This window comes from Gymnoscopelus microlampas, assembly GCF_963454915.1.
Source record: "Gymnoscopelus microlampas genome assembly, chromosome: 22".
NCBI classification, from domain to species: Eukaryota; Metazoa; Chordata; class Actinopteri; order Myctophiformes; family Myctophidae; genus Gymnoscopelus; species Gymnoscopelus microlampas.
Window position 1 is genome coordinate 28,104,680 of NC_139959.1, and position 20,723 is coordinate 28,125,402.

The 20,723-nt window shown below is 40.5% G+C and overlaps 2 protein-coding genes across 3 annotated transcripts; both read left to right on the plus strand.

Moving 5' to 3' along the window:
* Positions 1-2,120: 2,120 nt before the first annotated feature.
* Positions 2,121-6,383, plus strand: gjd4 (gap junction protein delta 4; the record flags this gene model as incomplete). Its single annotated transcript, XM_084048146.1, has 4 exons — positions 2,121-2,184; positions 4,207-4,502; positions 4,996-5,409; positions 5,910-6,383. 4 exons carry the CDS (start codon positions 2,121-2,123, stop codon positions 6,381-6,383), a joined length of 1,248 nt encoding a protein of 415 aa, XP_083904272.1.
* Positions 6,384-14,078: 7,695 nt separating this feature from the next.
* eif1axb (eukaryotic translation initiation factor 1A X-linked b) lies at positions 14,079-20,468 on the plus strand. 2 transcript variants are annotated; one of them, XM_084048635.1, is made up of 8 exons: positions 14,079-14,243; positions 16,023-16,106; positions 17,057-17,160; positions 17,430-17,480; positions 18,262-18,343; positions 18,657-18,748; positions 19,726-19,754; positions 20,219-20,468. In XM_084048635.1, exons 1-7 carry the CDS (start codon positions 14,228-14,230, stop codon positions 19,729-19,731), a joined length of 435 nt encoding a protein of 144 aa, XP_083904761.1. In that variant the 5' UTR covers positions 14,079-14,227; the 3' UTR covers positions 19,732-19,754; positions 20,219-20,468. The 2 variants fall into 2 exon arrangements, with proteins under 2 accessions (XP_083904761.1, XP_083904760.1); XM_084048634.1 differs by having other exon boundaries at positions 14,080-14,243; positions 19,726-20,468.
* Positions 20,469-20,723: the final 255 nt, after the last annotated feature.

The window sequence follows — 20,723 nt, forward strand, 5'->3', positions numbered from 1 at the left end:
GCCAGAGTTTATCTTATGTGCACTCTTTATGAGAGAAGTTATGTATGTCTTCAATAGATACGTGTTTATTGTAGAACCCAGTGGTGGAAGAAGTACTCTGATTTTTCTTACTTAAAGGAGCACCAATTTTCAACCATATCTTCACATAATTTAGTGTTTCTCAACGGGATGGTATAGTTTTTGGGGCACTGAGTCGTCTGAGACTTTTTTGTCATTATCTCTGCAGTCAAATGAAGCGTGGTTTCTGAATTGCGTGTAGTTGAATGTTTTGTAATTGGGATGATGATGGAATATTGGCAAGATTTGTTTCCTCCTGTCCGGTAATACATCAATTACATAGAGAGTCCTAGAGTAATCTAGGATCAAATGTAAACCAAGAACCTATCATCAGACGAAAAAGGTTAAAGTCTCCTAAGTCTCTTAAATAGTGAAAATAGACTATCTACAATCTGATTCTGATCAGATTTAATACATTCACGCTTGAGCACAAACATGCTTACACACAAAATCTACAATAATTCTGTGCAATCAAAATGAGACATGTTGAACTGTTAACTGTGAGGCATGTGTCAGACTCAGTGGTTAAGCATAAGCACCAATGATCTGCTGTCATTAAGAGCCAGGCGCTCATGTCTGCTGTGTGTCCGTGAGACCGTGAACAGAGATGACCTTAGACTAAATGTCCTCTGTGGTGCATATGATACACAGCAGGAGGCTTGCTACATAATTAGATTAAATGTCAACAACATACAAATCGTTGCTGTCGGGTAGAAAACCTTGTATGTCCAAAGCCTTTACTTTTTAGGTAATGGAAAAAAAACATAACCTGTGTCCCAATGGAATGGGACACAGAATGCAGTTATTTAGTCACAAGCTGTTGTTAATACTTTTCATTGGTACAATATCTATAAAACCCACAGACAGACTTTTAACTTAAAAAAAAGAAAATACAGTATATAATAAAAGATAGATGATCTACAAGTACACAACACGTCACATTGCGTTCTGAACTTGTAGATCGGCTTTCTGCTACTTTTGTGTGACACTGTAGCATGACAAAGTAGGGCATTCATTAACGAAATGTTGGAATACGGAGATAAGAGGTTTCTTCCTGACAGCAACAATATTTTGTATTAGATGGTCGGTTTATGAGTAATTAAGAAACTGATCCTGGGTAATATTTTGTGTTTATCTTTTGTTTGACAAATAAATTAGACTATAGAGAAGACTAGCACAAGGCTGTTGTTTGAGGATATAATGTATTTACATTAGAACCAGTTTATTGTTCGATTTGTTATTACATTTTATTCTATATCCAACTGCCATTACTATAAGTCCCCATCAATGATCAATTTAGATAAGTCAGGGTGTATGATAGGAAAAGTGGCTATTCTTAAAAATCCACTGTACAAAATTTACATTCAGTCGTCACATAATAATTTATCATGAGAGAAGTCCACAGTGACCGCCACTGATTTCCAGGGCTTGGCTAGCTTATTTTTAGAGCATCCTTCAAGGGTTTGATGCAGATCAAAGCACTCCGCAATATTAAGAATATACATCAACGATATAGGGTACAGACAGGAGGTCGTATACATGCTTGCCATTGTGGTTGAGAACTTAATACGGGCAATTTGGACTGAGTAATCCAGGAGGCTTGTTCTTCTCCTGTAAGGACAACCAGGCAACCAAAATATCTCCGCAATGCCAGGATGCCGACGTGCTTTTGGAAGCGTGTTAAGAATAGAATAGCCTCTCACAATGGGCCTCAGTCCCATCTCCCATCTTCTGTTGTCTGAGTGCAGAACAGTTGTCGCCACGACGGAGGGCAGAGGCAGAGCTAAGACACAGGACTCACAAAGATTGACTTTGGACTTGTTTTTAAAACCCTGCAGCTCTGAAATGGAGCAGGATGGATTGAGTTGAATGGCCCCTGGCTGACAGCCCTCCTGGCAGCATACAGGAATTGTATCAGAAACGTATGGTGGTCAGTGTGTGGACAGAAACCGTTGTGTGTGTCTCCCCCCCACCCCAGCAAGAAGGGGAGAGGGCACTGCAGGTAGCCTACTGTCTGAAGGAGGTGGAGGACATCAGGGTTGAGAAGCCCCTCTACAGGAGACATGGGGGGGAGAAGCGCCTCTGAGATCATCTGCCTCTCCGTCAATCACAGCATCACTTTAGTGGGTGAGTTGACCTCTTGAGATGAAAACGGTGCCCAGATGAGAGTGATTGTAAGAACCGGAAATGAGAAAAGTAGTCCAGTAATGAGAATGTGAAATGAGAAAGTAACCTAGTCTACTTAAAATGTAATATTGTTTGGATTAAATAGGTTTCAGTGCAAAGTCATAAGAACAATGATGAAGTGGGTTTTATTACATTTAGACATTTGCTGTTGGGTGGAAACCTTGTATGTCCAAAACTGTTACTTTTCAGGAAATGGAAAAAAGAGCCTGTGTTCCAATGGATCCAATCTAGTTATAATTTAGTCACACGCTTGTGTTAATACTTTTCATTGTTTCAATATTTATAAAACCCACAGACCCACTTAACCACTTTAATTTTAGACACACACACACACACACACAAATCTAAAATAACAGATCTACAAGCTCACCATGCAACGCATTGTGAGCTTGTAGATCGGCTATTTTAGCTACTTTTGTGTGTCTCTGAATTCATTTACAAAATAACATACACATTTGTATTTATGGAGATAAAAGGTTTCTGGCCGACAGCCACAATTTACACCTGCCAGCAGTAAAATGGCTTTGTTGTCTGAGAGCGGATCATGACTAAATAACAAGATAATAACGACAGACAAGTGTTTCCTGATTGCTGTAGTCTCAAGCCCGTAGCACTTGACCTAGCCTTGACGACCATGCAGTCTCATGCAATGGTTTAAATGTTCATTTGTCGACCTGGAATCCTATAGTTTGTATATTTTCAATGTACAGAGTTTTTGGATATTATACTGTTTAGACTGATGCTAGGTTTTTGGTTTACCTTTGATCCTGAGGCACTATACTGTCTCTATGCATTTGATGTATTTACCTTGCTTTTTAACAAAGCATTTTTTTAAGCTACACTGGTTCTACCTCTAGGCTTTATGCCCTCATGTTTGAAATGTTTTGTTTCAGTTTCTTGTTTTTTAATGGTGTGATGATGAAATTGCTGATTGTATCACTGAGATTTTCACAAATGTAAAGTGCATTATAAATCAAATCCATTATTATTATTATTATTAGTAATAGTAGTAGTAGTAGTAGTAGCAGTAGCAGTAGCAGTAGTACTAATCGTTTCAATCATTCAGTAATTTTCCTGTCAGAAAGACTGCTAACATTGAATTGAGTGTGTGGCTCAAATGATTGAATGTCCCAAGTAATGAGGGACTTAACTAAACCATTGACGTTAGTGTATAATTATTATGTTTAAAGCTGTCTGCTTTATTATAGAGCACTGGAGAGATAAAAGAGTTAAGACCGTAGAGAAAATAGCAGATCTGCAAGCTCAATGCGTTGCATTGTGAGCTTGGTTCTTTTTTTTAGTATATTTCCGAGTGAAAGTGGCAAGGTAGGGTAAGTGATATTTTTTGGTTAAAAGGTTAAAGCACTATATTCTGATAGTAATCATTGCTATAGAGTGTTTGTTCAGTCACAGTCTTCCTGTCTCTCCGACACTTTAATAAACAGAAAATACATGTTCAGGTAGGTGACAAGATTCCAGCCAATCAGGAGAGAGTACCCATTTATCAGCTTCATTATTATAGTGTTCCAGTTCCAATTTTGTCTGTCATCACTTCCAATTTCACTTGTTTAATCAGTATCCTATGCGTTTCTCCTCTCTCCTGATTGGATCAAATTGCTATCCCGACCTGAACATGCATTTTCTGTTTAATAAAGAGCTAGAGGGACATGGAGGCTCCTGTTACTCCTGTTCTAATCAGAATATAGAGCTATTTAATACTTATTTTAACCAATGAAAATCCCGTACCCTACCTTTTAAGTGGGTTGTATACATTATTTAACCAATGAAAAGTATTAACAAGAGTTTGCGACTAAATAATAACTACATTGGATGCATTGGAAAGCAGGTTATTTATTGTTTTCACATATCCTGAAAAGTAACAGTTTTGGACATACAAGGTTTCCGTCCGACAGCGATGATATCCATCACCAAATGAACACTCCGTATTTGACTGTGTTTCAGGCAAAGTGTGGCTGATGGTGATGGTTCTCCTGCGCATCCTGGTGCTCCTGCTGGCCGGCTACCCTCTGTACCAGGACGAGCAGGAGCGCTTCGTCTGCAACACCATCCAGCCCGGCTGTGCCAACGTCTGCTACGATCTGTTCAGCCCCGTCTCCCTGTTCCGCTTCTGGCTGGTGCAGCTGCTGGTCCTATGTCTCCCTTACTTCGTCTTCATCATCTACGTGGTGCACAAGGTGTCGTCGGGCCTCAGCACCGAGCTGGACGCCGACCCAGAAATGAAGGACGTGTCTTTGAAGGTTATTATCGTTTAGCATTTTTCTTTTTTTTTTTTTTTTTTGGTCATATAAATGGGACCCAATGCCTCCCTGCTTGGCATTCAGCATCAAGGGTCGACACGACATACTAGCATTATGCCCAGGGGGTGTATTTGTACATCATGTGACATACTAGCAACATGTCCAGTGGGTGTACTTGAAACAACAATAAAATCTGCAAAATTGGTGAAGTTTCGAGCCTCCCAGCTCGAATCGTTACCAAACCAATAAAAATACCCACGAGGGGGGCAATATTTATGTTATAGTTTTGATCCAGCACCCAGCCTAACAGGACAGGATGTGCGTGCCCTTAGTCACTTGTGACACCTTTCTCAGGGGGTGTACTTGTACATCATGGCTGGAGGATGTTATGAACTTTTATGAAGACACAGATGCACTCATTTTCTTTATATTGGTAGCCACCCTGTATATGACAAGTAAATGTCAGTCTTGTTTTTTTGTTACTTAGTTTTAGTTGACTCTAACAACCCTGGTGTCTTTGCAGAAGCGGCGGTGGACGACGCAGCACTTCACAGGAGCGTACATCCTCCACCTCCTCCTCAGGATCCTGCTGGAGGCCGGCTTCGGTGCCGCCCACTACTACCTGTTTGGCTTCTACATCCCCACCAGGTTCCTGTGCCAGCAGCCGCCCTGCACCACCCAGGTGGACTGCTACATCTCCCGGCCCACCGAGAAGACGGTGATGCTCAACTTCATGCTGGGCGCCGGAGCGATGTGCCTCCTGCTCAACGCGCTGGACCTCATCTGTGCCATCAAGCGCTCCGTCCGGCAGAGGAGCAAGAGGAAGCTGCTGGTGCAGAAGGTGTTTGAGGAGGAGCGCTACTACACCAGCCAGAGGATAGATGCCAGCGCCCCGCTGGCCTCTCAGGTATAGGCTCCGTCACAATGATTACATCGTTGCTGTCGGGCAGAAACCACTGATCTCCATTTGTTTGCTTTTTGTGAAAAGTAACTGTTTTGGACATATGAGGTTTCCACCTGACATAATAATCGACTGATCGCAATTATTTGAGATTATCGCAATTATTTTGTCATTTGTCACCTGGCATAGTGGTTTCCATGTTGAAACATGTTAAAACATTTACAAAAATAGTGGAAATAGACAATAATACAATAACCATTTTTTTTTACGGATAAAATGATTAAATATGGCATATTTTGTCCATAGTATACTATTTGTTTTGATTATTAGTACTGGTCATTGTCAGTCATTTCTTTGTAAATGTAAGCTATTTTGTCGTATCTGCCCTGTGCAACTTTTGTTCACGAAGCCTGAAAGGCAAACAGTAATGTAAATTGTATTTATATGTTCCAATTATCAGTGCCAAAAACACAATTTAATTATTTGTGTGACAACACCACTCTCAGGAGCCGGAGGGGGAGGCGAGTCACGCGGGGAGCTTCAGGAGAAAGGGGGTCGGTAAGGAGTCAACAGGAGGCCTGGAGGAGCAGTCCTCTCTCCCTGGCACCCCGGGCTCTCCTCCGCCCGGAGCTCCGGGTTCTAACACCAACGGGAACAACGTCTACGCCGCCGCCCAGGAGGAGGCTCCGGACGCGCACCACGGCAGCGAGGTGGCTCTCTTTTCCCCGGACCCCCTGGGGACCCCCAGAGCCATCCGCGTCAGCAAGCGGGGTCGGCACAAGCCGCCGCCCCCTCCCAGACGGGGGGACATGGCGCCGTTGCCGCCCGCCGCCGCCTCGCTGGGGCGGGGCGTTGACGTCTCGATGGCCACGGCCGTGTGCACGAGGAAGGTGGGACAGTACACGCTGGTGGAGCTGACCAGCGGAGTAGAACTACAGGCCGGCGATGACGGACCGGACAAGAGGTCTGAGTGGGTTTGACTGAGAGGATGGATTTCACGGTGGATTTGGGGCTTATGAGAACGGAGGAGAGAGAAAGACACCCAGAGGCTCATATGGTGGAGAGTTGTGTTGCGTTGTCCAGCTCATTCCGCTATACGCACACAGCACTGTCAAGTAGAGCTGAAAACAGCAGTGGGATCACTATACTCATTGTCGTGGTCATGAGGCTTTGGGCATACTGTGATGTATAGCGTTGCATGTCAAGAGTGTCTGACAGGGCGGCACGCTATCATAATAACAGAAGCCAAACAAAACAAGTGCGGAATGGCAGGCAACACGAAACTTAACCAAACTGTCCTTGATGACCAAATCACCAACCTTGAGAAAGTCTAAAACAAAGCAGCCAGCACCTGTCTTACCCCACCACCAGCCCCCTTCCGTCTATAAACAAAGGCAGGCCATGACCTGTCCTACAAATATATGAGCCCTGCACGCACGCACGCACGCACAGGTGACCAATTCGGTCTAGGCACATCACTAAGACACTTTGGTGAATTGGTCGGCACTGAGACTAAACATCAGAAAAATATATCACTATGGCAGTGTAATATGCTGTTTTTTTTTTAAAGAATGTTTAGTTTTCAATGTTGCTACTCTTAAAATATAAACTATAAACCCATAGCCATTGAGATATTTCCAGTAGCACCTGGACTAAGTTCTTTCCTGCAGGAAACCCTGCACACACAAACAAAACAAGAACACACACTGTTCAGTCTACTCCTTTTTTTGTTGCTGGGGTCAAAGCAGACATGTGCAGTTGCTGGGCCCTTGGGGTTGGACCATTGGGAAGGAGAGATCATCAGGCCATGTTGAACGACCATGATCCAAGGTGAGCAAGGTGCTGCATGACTCTTCTAGCGGTTGAATGGAATTCTTCCCTCACACAAGTGAAGGACACTGCAATGGGTTCCCGAAAGCTCTCGTTGGCTCACAAAGCAATTACCGTCCCCTGCAGGGCTCAGTATTTATGGAGGTGGCTTGTCACTCTATTTCAGGGCCTCACAGAGCTTAGGGAGGAATACAGGCTTTACATGTACAGTGGCGCTCAAAATAGTTCTGTAACTTGACACCGCCATGTTCCATAAAGCACGTGGTTCACAAACTTTTTCACAATGCTCATAAAGCAGTGATCAAACAGATTTGGTTGCTATATTAACTAAGTTAGCAGGGGACCCCCTGGAACCCCATCAAGGACCCCAGGGGGCCCACGGACCCCACTTTGAGAACGTCTGCCATAAAGGAAAGAAGAAATATATTAGTTTTTTTGACTGGCCAACACATATATCCAATGTTCTTGAGCGGGCAACATATATCGAATGTATTTGTACAAATATTTTTCAAGGTTCAGAATATTTATTTTTAAATGTCCTTTTAGCCTTTTTCCTTTTTTACTTAATTGTGAAATATATTTGAATTTAATACAACATCCAGTATCTATGTGCTGCTATTGGCAACCATTTGCTTGTGCGATGAGTTGTGAATCTGCTATTTTTTGCCAGTGGAACCATCTTACGATGGAGTATACATCAGTCTTCAGTTTCAGCGGACACTCAGATGAATGTGTGGGGGTGGAGGGAACAGCGAGGCATTGCACACCGTCTTATCTGTCAACGCACCACTAACTGTACTGATTCATCAAGCTCCTCTTGTACTGAAACTGTTTCTATATATTGTGGCTGTCGGGCTGAAACCTTGTACACTATGTCCAAAATAACTTTTCAAGAAATGGTTCCAATGGTTCCAATGCAGTTATTTAGATCTTGTAGATCGGCTACTTTCTCTAGTTTTGCAGACACATCATTTAAAAATAAATATGGTTACATTACATTACATTACGTTACATATTCTGCTTCACAGGGACAATATATATCATGGTGATACATGGCTTATGTGAAATTGAATAGAAACTGCAGTGACACGTAAATTCATTTCTTTAGTGTTACGATTTTCATTGTCCATTTTGTTCTTATTGATCTATGAACTGTCTGTTTTATTCTTAAAGTCTATAAGTTGTCTAGGACAGTGGTTCTCAAACGTTTTCATGTCAAGGACCTCCAAATACATATCAATGTATTTGGCCATCTGAAAATATTTTGTGCCAGGGACCCTCATAAAAGATATGTCTTATAAGTGTTCAAAATGATCCAAAATGTCAAAAAAATATTCTAATATTTTTCAAATGATTTCGAAAATAGCCAATCTACAAGCTCACAATGCACCAAAGTATAAAAAATGGTTTAAAGTGGTTCAGCTGTTCCTCACTTGGGGACCCCCTGGAACCCCCCTCAAGGACCCCTGGGGAGTCCCCGGACCCCACTTTGAGAACCACCGGTCTAGGAGGTCGGTGTGTCACGCAGGCAGCTGTAAATCACTGTCACATCATTGGGTTGGTTAGTTTTGATCTAGCCAAGGGCCTGCAGTCTCTCTCTGTAAGACGATAGCTCTTAATCATCATTGTTCTTTGTCTGTGGCCTCTTGCGGTCTCTTTGAACATGACAACAAAGGCCCACCTCTCTATCTATAGAGTTGACATGCAGGGCTGGTTCACCCTGGACGGTCTCACTACGCCCCCCCCCCCCCCCCCCCCCCCCCCCAGCAAGGCCACTGCTGACATCTGATCTGCTTACCTGTTGGGAACTCATTTTAATCTGGTTCTCTGTAGCAGGAGTCAGGACACCATCTTGACCTTCTAACTCTGATATATATTTACGCGTAGTGACCCCGCAAAAGACCCAGCCGTAACTTGCTCCTCCAAGTGAGGTAGCTCTCTTGGCGTTGCTTGTTACCTGCCGGTCTGCCGAGCTGGAGACTGGGGTTCGATTTCCAGCTTGGTGCGTGCAAACGTTACATTGGTGTCAGAAGTGGAATGAGGACCGGTGGAGAGTGCCCTTGCGTGAGGGACGTTAGGGACTCGAGAGTGAAGCGTGAAGTGCGAGGGCGCGTTTCAGAAAGGGGAGGGTAGTGTAGTGACCCCGCAAAAGACTCGGCTGAAACTTGCTGCTCCAAGTGAGCTAGCTCTCTTGGAGTTACCTGCCGGTCTGCCGGCAAACGTTACAATATATATAGAGTTGCTGTCAAGTGGTGGAAACCTTGTAATTCCAAAACTGTTACTTTTCCAGGAAATGGAAAATAAAATAACTTGTGTTCCAATGTAGATTTTATTTAGTCACAAGCTCTTCTTAATACTTTTAATAATTTCATTGGTTCCATATTTTTGAAACCCACAGACACATTTAAGCGAGCTTTACTTTCGCTACTTTTGTGCGAAATTGTCGTACGAGGATCCAGGTTAGGACATTAATTTATGGGGGGAAAAAACATAATGGAAATATGGAGATACAGGGGTTGCACTGTATATTTCACAATTGTAGGATATTATGACATTCTCTGATTAATAATTATTTGGCTTTATAATTGAATAATTGCAGATATAATGATAATTGACATATAATAATGTTTGATGAAATAATTTTAAAGGATTATGGAATTGTGGTTATATTTTAGTTTTTTTGACAATCTAAACTATTTTGGATTAATAAGGCTGTTTATTTTTCATGGTTGTTTTACTGTTCTGGTCTTTATAGGTATTGACATGGTCTTGACTAGCCCCTTGACCTCAATAAAATACTGTTTGCCAGAAAACTAAGATCATTTTATAGAACACTCAATGCCATATGTTGATATGCAAAATCTTATCTTATTCTTAAAGTCTCTTCACCCTCCTTTACTGATGGAGCCAGGTATTGTAGTGCAATAAGACAATTAATTGTAAGTATGCTTTTACAATCTGTCTGCAATGTGTTGATGTGATTTTATAGCCTACAGCAGGGGTCTTTAACAGGAGGTCCTCAGAGTTACCTAGCATCCCTATTCTGGTGGAACGTTTGCCAAAAATAGCAGCTATAAGCTCACAATGCGTCGCATGGTGGCACGCTGTGATCTTGTAGCTCTGCCATGTTCGGCAAAGAGGTTTAGTGTAGAGGGAAAAAAGAGCAGCCCAAGGCTACAGAGCCAAAGGTGAAGTTGACCAAGTATTGAGGGTTTAAGTGGTTAAATATCTGAAAATACATGTTAACACAGATCCAACATACTAATAAAATACATGTGTAAACAAACAAAAAACATCAAGTCTATGGTGCCATCTATGAAATCTATTAAAAAAAAGTTGAATCTGCAACACACTTTTATACAATATGTAGTGGGGGTCCCAGCTCCATCTCTCTCTAAGGGGTCCTTGGCCTGATAAATGTTGAAGACCCCTGGCCTACAGAATCATTTCTTTATCTGAATGTTGGCCTCCATTTCCATTCATCAAGTAGGCCTAGGCCTACAAAATGTCAGTTTGTATGTTCAGAACTATTAGCTGCAGCTACAGTTACTTGATAAAGGACATGTTTTGTAATGAAAGCACTTTAAGGAGTTACTCCGTTGTTGACGTTTCATTGCTACTTTGGTTTGAAGTCACATGCTGCTCTCTAGTGGCACAAAATGTGAACTGTTTCCTATATGTGTCGACCTCAAATCAACACTTGAAGAACCATTAATTACTTTTCAGCTCTGTAACATCATTGTTTTTGTTTTGTCATGGTTTTTGAAATGTGCCTTTTGAATTTTTCAGATTTTTCTTTCCTGGCTATGATACTGTCTCTGATACTAAATAAATATGCAATGTGAGATTTGATAAAGAGTCATTATTATAAGTGTACTTCTCAGTGTACTTCTCTTTTTTGTTTGAATTTACTAGTTTAATCTGGAGATATCTCACTTCAAACACACCTATAATAACATATATATTACTCACAGACAATTATCTGAACTTTGAGCTCTGTCTCTCTGTTTCTGTCTCTTTACAGTACTATAATGTATGTTTAGTTTTTTAAGTGTCTCACAACTCCTTGTGAGTGGTCCACAACCTTTTTTCTGGTACGTGCTTTGTATTTTAATATGTGTGTTGCAGATATGTTTAATAGAGATATCTGTCTATCTACTTGATGACATTGGAGCTGCGCGTGTCTGTGCAGTCATGAGTGTACAGGGAGTAAAGGAGAGGGCCCAGCACACATCCCTGAGGGCCGTCTGTGCTGAGGGTCAGGGGGTCAGATGTGATGTTGCCCAGTCTCACCATCTGGCGGCTGTTCAGCAGTAAGTCTAGTATCCAGTGCCAGTGGCACATGCTTGGGTGCAGCCCGAGGTCTCTGATCTTTATGTCAAGCTTTGCGGGGACCCACTATGGCACTGTTTCCCAAACAATGGGGTGTCAGCCCCATCAAACCGATGAGTTTTATGGGTCACGACTCACGGGTAAATATTAGGTTTTTTTTGTTTGCTACATTTAAAAATATATATTATTTCAAAAGATTTTTTTTTTAATACACTTTTTATCCCGCGATTTTTGTAACCCATTTTTTTCACCCGGTGCCAATTTCCTAAGTGATCCTGGGCGCTACACTAGCCCTACACCAGTCCCCCACAGCCTGGGGAGGCCAGGGCCGAGCTCATGTTTCCTTCAGTGCATGAGAGCCAACTGACCTTCTTGTCACCTGACAGGGGGGAGTTTCCCTGGTAGGACGTAGCGCGTGGAAGGAACACGTTATTCCAAACAGTTCCCTTCCCCTCCATCAGGCGCCCCGGCTTTCATGGGGGAGGCAGTATAGTGACCAGGATTACTACATGTTTTTGTGAGGGTATTAACTACCCTGGGAGACACGGGGAGAACATGCAAACTCCACACAGAGTAGGCCCTATCGATTTCAAAAGATTTTCAAAAAGAAAAACAGAAATCAAAGAGAACTTAAGAAGTAGTGAAAATGGCAGATCTACAAGCTCACAACGTTGCGAACAATAGTTTGGGTGCCGGGGAGACATCAAATTTCTCTTTTGGGTCTCAAGCTGAAAGGTTTGGGAACCACTGCAATATGATGTTGAACACAGAGCTGTATTCTACTACTAGAATGTTGTAGTATAGCTTCAGTGTACAGTATACTACTGGGATGTACACTATGATGACACTTGCCTGTTGTTGATAACTGTTAACGTTTCATTGTTGATAGACTGATCACTGATACATTCTTATATATTCAATCTTTTGTATTTCCTTTGTATTTGTTGATGATATCTATCTATCTATCTATCTATCTATCTATCTATCTATCTATCTATCTATCTATCTATCTATCTATCTATCTGTGGTGTTAAGTAACTAAGTACATTTACTTAAGTGCAGTACAATTTTGAGGTATCTTTACTTAAAGGTAGGGTAAGTGATATTTTTTTGTATATAGTTTGTTTTTGTTAAAAAGGTTAAAGTACTATATTCTGGTAGTAATCATTGCTACATAGCGTTTGTTCGGTCACAGGGTCTCTCCAGCTCTTTAGTTAACAAAATATAGTACATTTTCAGGTAGTCGTAGGTGACAAATTTAAGCCAATAGGAGAGAGCACTGAAAATGCATTTTCTGTTTAATAAAGAGCTGGAGAGACATGGGAGACTCGTTTTACTGAACAAACACTGAGCAAGCAATGAGTACTAGCAGAATATAGAGCTATTCAACACTTATTTTAACCAAAGTAAATCACTTACCCTACCTTTAACTGGAGTATTTGCACATTTCAGTACATATATTTCTACTCCACTACATCTCAGAGGCAAATGTTATACTTAATACTCCCTCCACTACAATTATTTGAAAACTTTAGTTACTACTAGTTACTTTGTAGATTTTGATTATTATTACAAAACATACATAACCACTTCAGCCCATTATACATTTTGAAAATAACCGATCTACAAGCTCACAATGCGTCACGACTCGCGATGCAACACATTTATGAGCTTTCCTTGTAGATCTGCTATTTTCAAAACATTTGAAAACCTGTGAAATGGGACATTCTGCATACTTAGTACTTACTACTTGTTTTGGTAATTCAAGTACATTACTATACCAATACTTTTGTACGTTTACTCAATACTCAAGTACATGTTGAATTCCAGACTTTTACTTGTAACAGAGTATTTCTACATTACTGTACTTTTTCCACCACGGTCTGTAGTCTGTCTGTTCTGATCTGAAAGGTTTCAATAAAGCTACACCCTTTTGAAGCGATGTGCAGTGTTGCCATGTCCGCTTATTATAAGCGACTTTGGGCTTGTTTTTCTGTAAAGTTGCTTGTAAATATTGGTAGTTGCAGGTTGCGTTTTTATTGGGGCTTGTTTCTAAAGTGTAGTTGCTTATTTGCCAAATACTGGTTAAAACTGGTTAAAAAAATATATATTCCAAAATTACCTCTTTTTCCCCCCAAGATTATTTCTTCCTTTTTTCTTTTTTTTTTAATAGCAGACCTACAATTTGCTCCTACAATGGAACGCTCTCTCTTTGCAATAAAAAAAATGCTCAATCAGTTGACGGTTTTAAGAACTTGTTTAAAACACATTTTATTTGTTTCGTAGCCTAGGCATTTTGTCTAATTAAGTTTTTACCTGACCCACTTGTGCAGGTCAGTGTTTTGCTTTACTTCTTGTTGTGCTATTGCCCTTATGTGCCAGCACCTTGTAACATTGTTTCGAAAGGTGCTTTATAAATAAGATGTACTTCCTTACTTACGTATTTCTCTCGCAGAATCTGGCAACACTGGGTGCTTTGGCGGGCGCATGCGCACATACCAACACCGGCGGTCTATCGTATATCGGTCACTTCAACGTCGTCGTCACGCGTAACACCGTAATTTCCCTCCGTCTGTAGACCACTGTAAACACTTTACACTACATTTAGACAACACTCTCCTTCTAACACCACGGCAAACAGCCAGCTAGAGGCCTCAAGAATATGCCCAAGAATAAAGGTAAGATATTATAGGTCCCTATTCGCCATTTCGTTATGTTTCCGTTTGCGGAGTCTCTCTCTCTAGGTCTAGGTCTCTCTCGCTCTCTCACACACACGCATTGAAAACGTGACACAAACCTAGCTAACATGTTTAGCTCAACGTAAGGATGATAATGTTACTGTAATGTTACAGTAACAGCCCATAGCTGTCGTTTGACGACACTTGTTGTATTAAGACGTGTTTAAAATGACCGTTGGCGCAGTTTATTGTGTCATGGTTGAAGTCTTGAATATTGTTTAAATGGATGCTAACTGGACTAGCATTCAAGCCATTGTAATTCTGTTAGCTAGCAGCGTTGCCAGGTTCTGGGAGAGAAACAAGCAACCAGGTCTATGAAAACAAGCCCAAGAGAAACGACTAGTCTACGGCTATTTGAGAGATATATATATATATATATATATATATATATATATATATATATATATATATATATATATATATATATATATATATATATATATATATATATATATAAAAAAGAAAAGAAAATAATCTTGGAGGAAAAAAAAACAATAAGATTTGAACACCATTTTTAAACACTTTAACACACATCCCTGCCACAGAATATTTTCAGATGGGGTCTCGTCTGTCTGTGGATTAATACATATTTATAGGGGGGTTCTTGACATCAAGATGTTTGAGAACCACAGGTTTAAACAACTTTTTTTTAGGAAACAAGCCCTCATAAGCAACTACACGTTAGAAACGAGCCAACAAAAACGCAACCACCAATATTAACATGCAATTTTACAGAAAAAGAAGCCTTTTAATAAGCGGACATGGCAACACTGGTCGCTAGTTAGCCTGTTAGCTAACTCAACCAACCCCACCCAGGCCGGCCCGTGGCTGACTGTCATCCCTTTGTAACATCACTTACAACACGTTAATGTTAAATTAGCAACTAACTAGCTTCCAACTGGCCAGTCTACGATGACACCTCGTTTTAGTCCAGATAAGTTTATTTGGACAGGCCGTTGCCACCTGCTGGGTTAACTGCAGTGGTGGAAGAAGTAGCCTACTCAGATCATTTTCTTAAGTAAAAAGTAACAATACCACAATGTATAAATACTTTGTTACAAGTGAAAGGCCTGTGTTCAAAATGTTACTTGAGTTAAAGTACTGAAGTATTGGCATCAAAATGTACTTAAATGTTTGAAAATGGCAGATCTACAAGCTCACAACGAGCCTGTAGATCAGCTATTTTCAAATAGCCTATGTATCAAATAGGGCTAATGGATGTTTTATAATATAATCATTTATATCTGGAACTAGTAACTAAAGTTTACTAATATTTGTAGTGGACTAAAAAGTACGATATTTGACTCTGAGATGTAGTGGCGTAAAATTAAAATGAAAAGTACAGTACTTCAGTAAATGTACTTAGTTACTTTCCACCACTGGTTATCGTTGAAGTGAACCCAGTGGCGCTAGACTAACGTGACCTTGCCACTATGAAAGCAGCACAACTTTTAACTGATATATTAACGTTAATGGCGGTCTATTGTTTACACATTGACAGTGGTAACCACTCCAAAAGAGATGTAACCTTGTAGCAGTAGCCTTGGATCAAGACTAACATAGATGTATTTGATCGAGTCTGAAGTCAGACTCAGATCAAATACATCTATGATAGTCTTGATCCAAGGCTATTGTAGCAGCAGCTCTTAAAAGCTGTGTGTGTGTGTGTGTGTATATTTTACTCAAACCTCAGACCTTTCTTTATCTGTGTCCATATAGGAAAAGGAGGAAAGAATCGGCGACGTGGAAAGAACGAGAATGAATCTGAGAAGAGAGAGCTGGTGTTCAAAGAGGATGGACAGGGTACGTATTGGTTATCAGATGGGGTTTCTTTTTCAAAGCCCATGGATTGCTGGCATTTTGGCCTTGGTCAGAATGGTGCGCTAGTGGCTGGGAAGCTGGCCAAGCTGATTCCTGATTCAGGTCGGCCATAGGAAACTGAATGTGAGCGTCAATGTACATTTTGTGAGTGGTTAAATCTCCTGTAGTCCCCTGGCCTTTTATCCGAGACATCAGCCTGCCATGTTGTGCACAATTCACTAACGGAACAAGGTTTGTTGTGTTATTTGTCAACCATGACAAAGTGAAGAAATTCCCCACCACCAGTCATAAATGTTGGAAAAATGTCAAGACTTGTTACTTGTATACAAGTCTTGTATACGCTGTGAGTGGATTCCACACAATATGACGGTGATAGACACCTGGGTGAACGGGATGTGTTTAAATGCATATTAACCTGCTCTTTAGTCAAAAGAAAATCCATTTTAATTGGTCAGGATACCAATTGTATCCAATCAGGAGAGGGAACTCTTACAGGATACCAGGTAAATAAGTGAAATTAGAAGTGATGAAATAAAAACAAATTAGACAAAAATGCAGCAGACCTACATTTGGAATCCACACACTCTTAATTCCACTTATTGCATTGGCCAGCTTTGTATGTCTTGCTGAATAATAGACCGAAATAAGAGTTCCATAATTAATGTCATGCTCCCTGAATTGTTTTCTTCCCTAATCAAGTACGTTGCTCTCAATTGAGTATTCTAGGGAAATGGGAATATATTTGACACAAAGTGTCAGGGCACTTTGGCTCTGACCCTTGAACTCAAATACTATTAGTTATAATGTTGATTATTTAACCAATTCAGCTTTCGCTGCAGCCGTTGCGACTAAAAGTGTCGCATGAATGTGTAAATTATAAAAGTGTATATATATATTTATATGTGGTCTAATACATTTTTCCCGGCTCCCAGAATATGCTCAGGTGATCAAAATGTTGGGGAACGGGCGGCTGGAGGCCATGTGCTTTGACGGAGTCAAGAGGCTCTGTCACATCAGAGGAAAACTCCGGAAAAAGGTAGGAATTTCCCACAGCCCATCCTATCTTTCTCCACTAACGCACAGAGAAGCTCCCCCCAAACCCCCTGATATTGCTGACGTGCCGCTTTCTCAGCGGTCAGTCAGCAGCCATCACTGTGGCACCGTGGGCTCAATGGCTCTGTGAGAGAGGGGTCATAAAGTGCATTTTAGTGTCATTCTTTTTTTCAGCTTGAGGTACAGTATGACACACACAGGCTCTTTGTGATTTAACTGACTATACTGTTTGTTTTTGTTTGTTTCTCCTAGGTGTGGATTAACACGTCGGATATCATTCTGGTCGGGTTGAGAGATTACCAGGTGTGTTGGTCATTCACATAGATCACAGGGCTTATGTTTTCATACTGAAAATGTATGTAACAACTAACAAGCTTTAATTCCCTGTTCGCACGCATTGTGAGCCAGACAACATTTCTTGTTTCTCTGCACTGATGCTGCGTGTTCGTGCCAACACTGTTGAATCAGCGATTCTCAACCCTTTTTTCTGATTTCAAGAATCCCCAGTTTGATATGGATTAGACCAGTGATTCTCAAACTTTTTCGTGTCAAGGACCCCCAAATGTATGTGGACGCCCTGACGAGAAGATTTGTGTTAAAACAATTCAAAATTATTCAACATTTTCTTATGCTTTCAAGATTTATTTTTACATTTTCAAAAATAGCAGATGTACTAGCTCACATCTCGGCACAAAGTGACGCGCTGTGAGCTTGTACATCTGCTATTTTTTGAATGGCCAATGTATAAATGGATTGTAAGTGGTTAAAATTAGTGTGATGCTGTATTAACACATTTTGCTGGGGACCCTCTGGAACTCCCCCCACCTTGAGAACCACTGGATTAGGCCACAGATCCCCATTTGATACCATTTTTAAAAATGTATCTCTTGGACCCAAATTTACACAGTAAAATCCTCAGTGCTTATTTAACTGTGAGCATGTACAAATGGAACCAAATTGACCCATAAGTGTCAATTTGGTTACATTTGTACACTCTTTGAGTTACAGACTCATAAGGATCCTTTAACATTGTTTTAAGACGTGTTCTCCTTTCAACCCACTAACCGATTGGACTCTTCCACAGGACAACAAAGCTGACGTCATCCTGAAATACAATGCAGATGAGGCTCGCAGTTTGAAAGCTTACGGAGAGCTGCCAGAGCATGGTGAGTTACAGGGAACATATTCATTAGCGACAGTGCCACAGTTCAGGCAACAAACAGTACTGCAACAAAGCACTGCAGGATTTGTTGTCAGTTAATACAATTGTGTACCAAACAGTTCATAATTGTGGGTTGTAAGGATACGCGCTTTACTGTTTCATAGCAATAGCCAGGACCAATGACAATCACTGCTTCTTCAATTAACATCTTATTATTATTATTTAAGTATGTTCATGTGATAAAATGTGCCAGTTAATAATGGCTATGTTTGGTTTGCTTTTGCATAACTTTTTTCCACCACTCCTGCCCCACACAGCCAAAATCAACGAAACAGACACCTTCGGTCCTGGGGACGATGACGAGATCCAGTTTGATGACATTGGCGATGATGATGAGGACATTGATGACGTAAGTACTACCATTGACCTGTCATTGTTTCCGCAGTAAGTTTTGTGTCAACGGCCACCTAGTTTGTAGTTTTTCTTACATGTGCCCTGATTTAAATGGATTCGCACAGGTGCTGCAAATCCTTGAATACACTTAAGCTTTAATATTACTTTAAAGGGGAAAAATGCAATGATGGGGGGTTTAAATAAATGTAATTTGTATTGGGGAATTTGTGACCATTGACACCATTCAAATTGATTTGAATTTCGCACACACTTGTATTGTGCTCTACATTAGGTTATATTTGCCGAGTTGAATTCTCGAGGAGGGAGACATTACATTTGCTAAATAGAATGGCAAAAATTGGCCAATAAAAACAACTGACGATGGACTCATCAATCGCTGATCGCAATTTATTCATCCAATTGCCCAATTCTAATTGACACTGCTTTAACGAAACATAGCCTAATGCTTTATTAGTTAAGTAATGTGTGGAGATGCTGCTTTTGAACTAGTCTGCTACAAATGTCTATGCACCTTAATTATGCATGAATTTCATCTTTGAAATCCCCCAATACCTGTGAACAGAATCAGAATCAGGTTTATTGTCACATCACAGGTTTACAAGGTAAAAAAAGTGGGTGAAATTCGTTTTTGTACATCATTCCCAAACAAATGTCTTATTGCGTCCTGGATGTACACATGAAAGCACATTTCATATGCAGGTCTGAAAAGTGATTCTGACAAAAAAAAGAAACTATCGATAGAAAGAAATGTCATGACAGTATCTAAGTAGTGAAGAATTTAACTATTACATTGCCATTTTCTTGTCATCAAAAAGATCTGCAACCTTTTAAAAGTTGAAATGGAAAAATGTACTTGAAGGAACACTCTTAAATCACTGCATGTTATGGGAATAAAGTAATGTAAAACAAAAAACAAAACATTGCTATGTATTTATATATGAATCATTATATTGTGTTCTTGTCTTTTCCCAGATCTAAGGACCTGCTACAGGAGGGGAAAGGTGGGATTTTAATAGCGATGCTCCCATTTTGGATTTTTTGAGCCGATAATCCTATCATTATATTGTTTTTTATCAGCCTATGCCAGTCCAATATCAGTTTAAGATACAGTATGTTCCACCATTAGTTTGTTTACCCTCAATTATTATTTTTATGTGCAAACCTTTAAAGTGCAGTTCAGTAGAACAACATTGATACATACATTGAATTCACAGTTGTGAATGTTTAATTGAGCACTTGGAATGATGGTGGATAGAACGTCACATTTATTGCTTGCTGTCCAACGGAAGTTACAGTAGTTGAGAAAGCTGTATGGGCGACTGACAGATCATTGTGTGCACGTCGCCCATCACACAATTTGGATTGGAGACAAAGAAACAGGCTGATAATCGTTACCCTGTTGATGCTGTCGGGGGGGCTGCTCAATTGGAGCATCACTAGACTTTGACCCTTTATTTGTTTCTAGTGTCACCGGAATGAGAAATTACCGGCCCCATCTCCGGCATCTCTCTCTTGCTTGTCTGAAAAAAACACTCATTTCATCGAGGTTCGAGCCCTCCTCTTCTCCTTCCTCATACTGATACGACTGCAAGCAACTCATGAGAAACAGTACCTAATGTGTTATCTTTTTAAATGTATTTATATTGATTTCACACTGTGTGGAATTTAGTAACAAGTACAGAATCTCTGGATTCGCAAATAAAAAGATAAACCATTTTGTGTTTTTGTCTGGCAGTCTTTATCATTATAGCTAATAGTCTAACAATTTATATTCAGTAGTATAGATAGGTTAAAAGATGTTTATTGAAGATGAGGGAGAGGGGGGAGAAAATACATTTTGAAGATGCCTATGTATGTTTTGCATTTCTTGTTTCACTCAGATTGTATTGGATTGTCAACATCTGTTATTTGCTTGTTTGGTTTGAGTCATGGCCAAATGAAGACAACCCTTCCCTAAAACAGGGAAGACT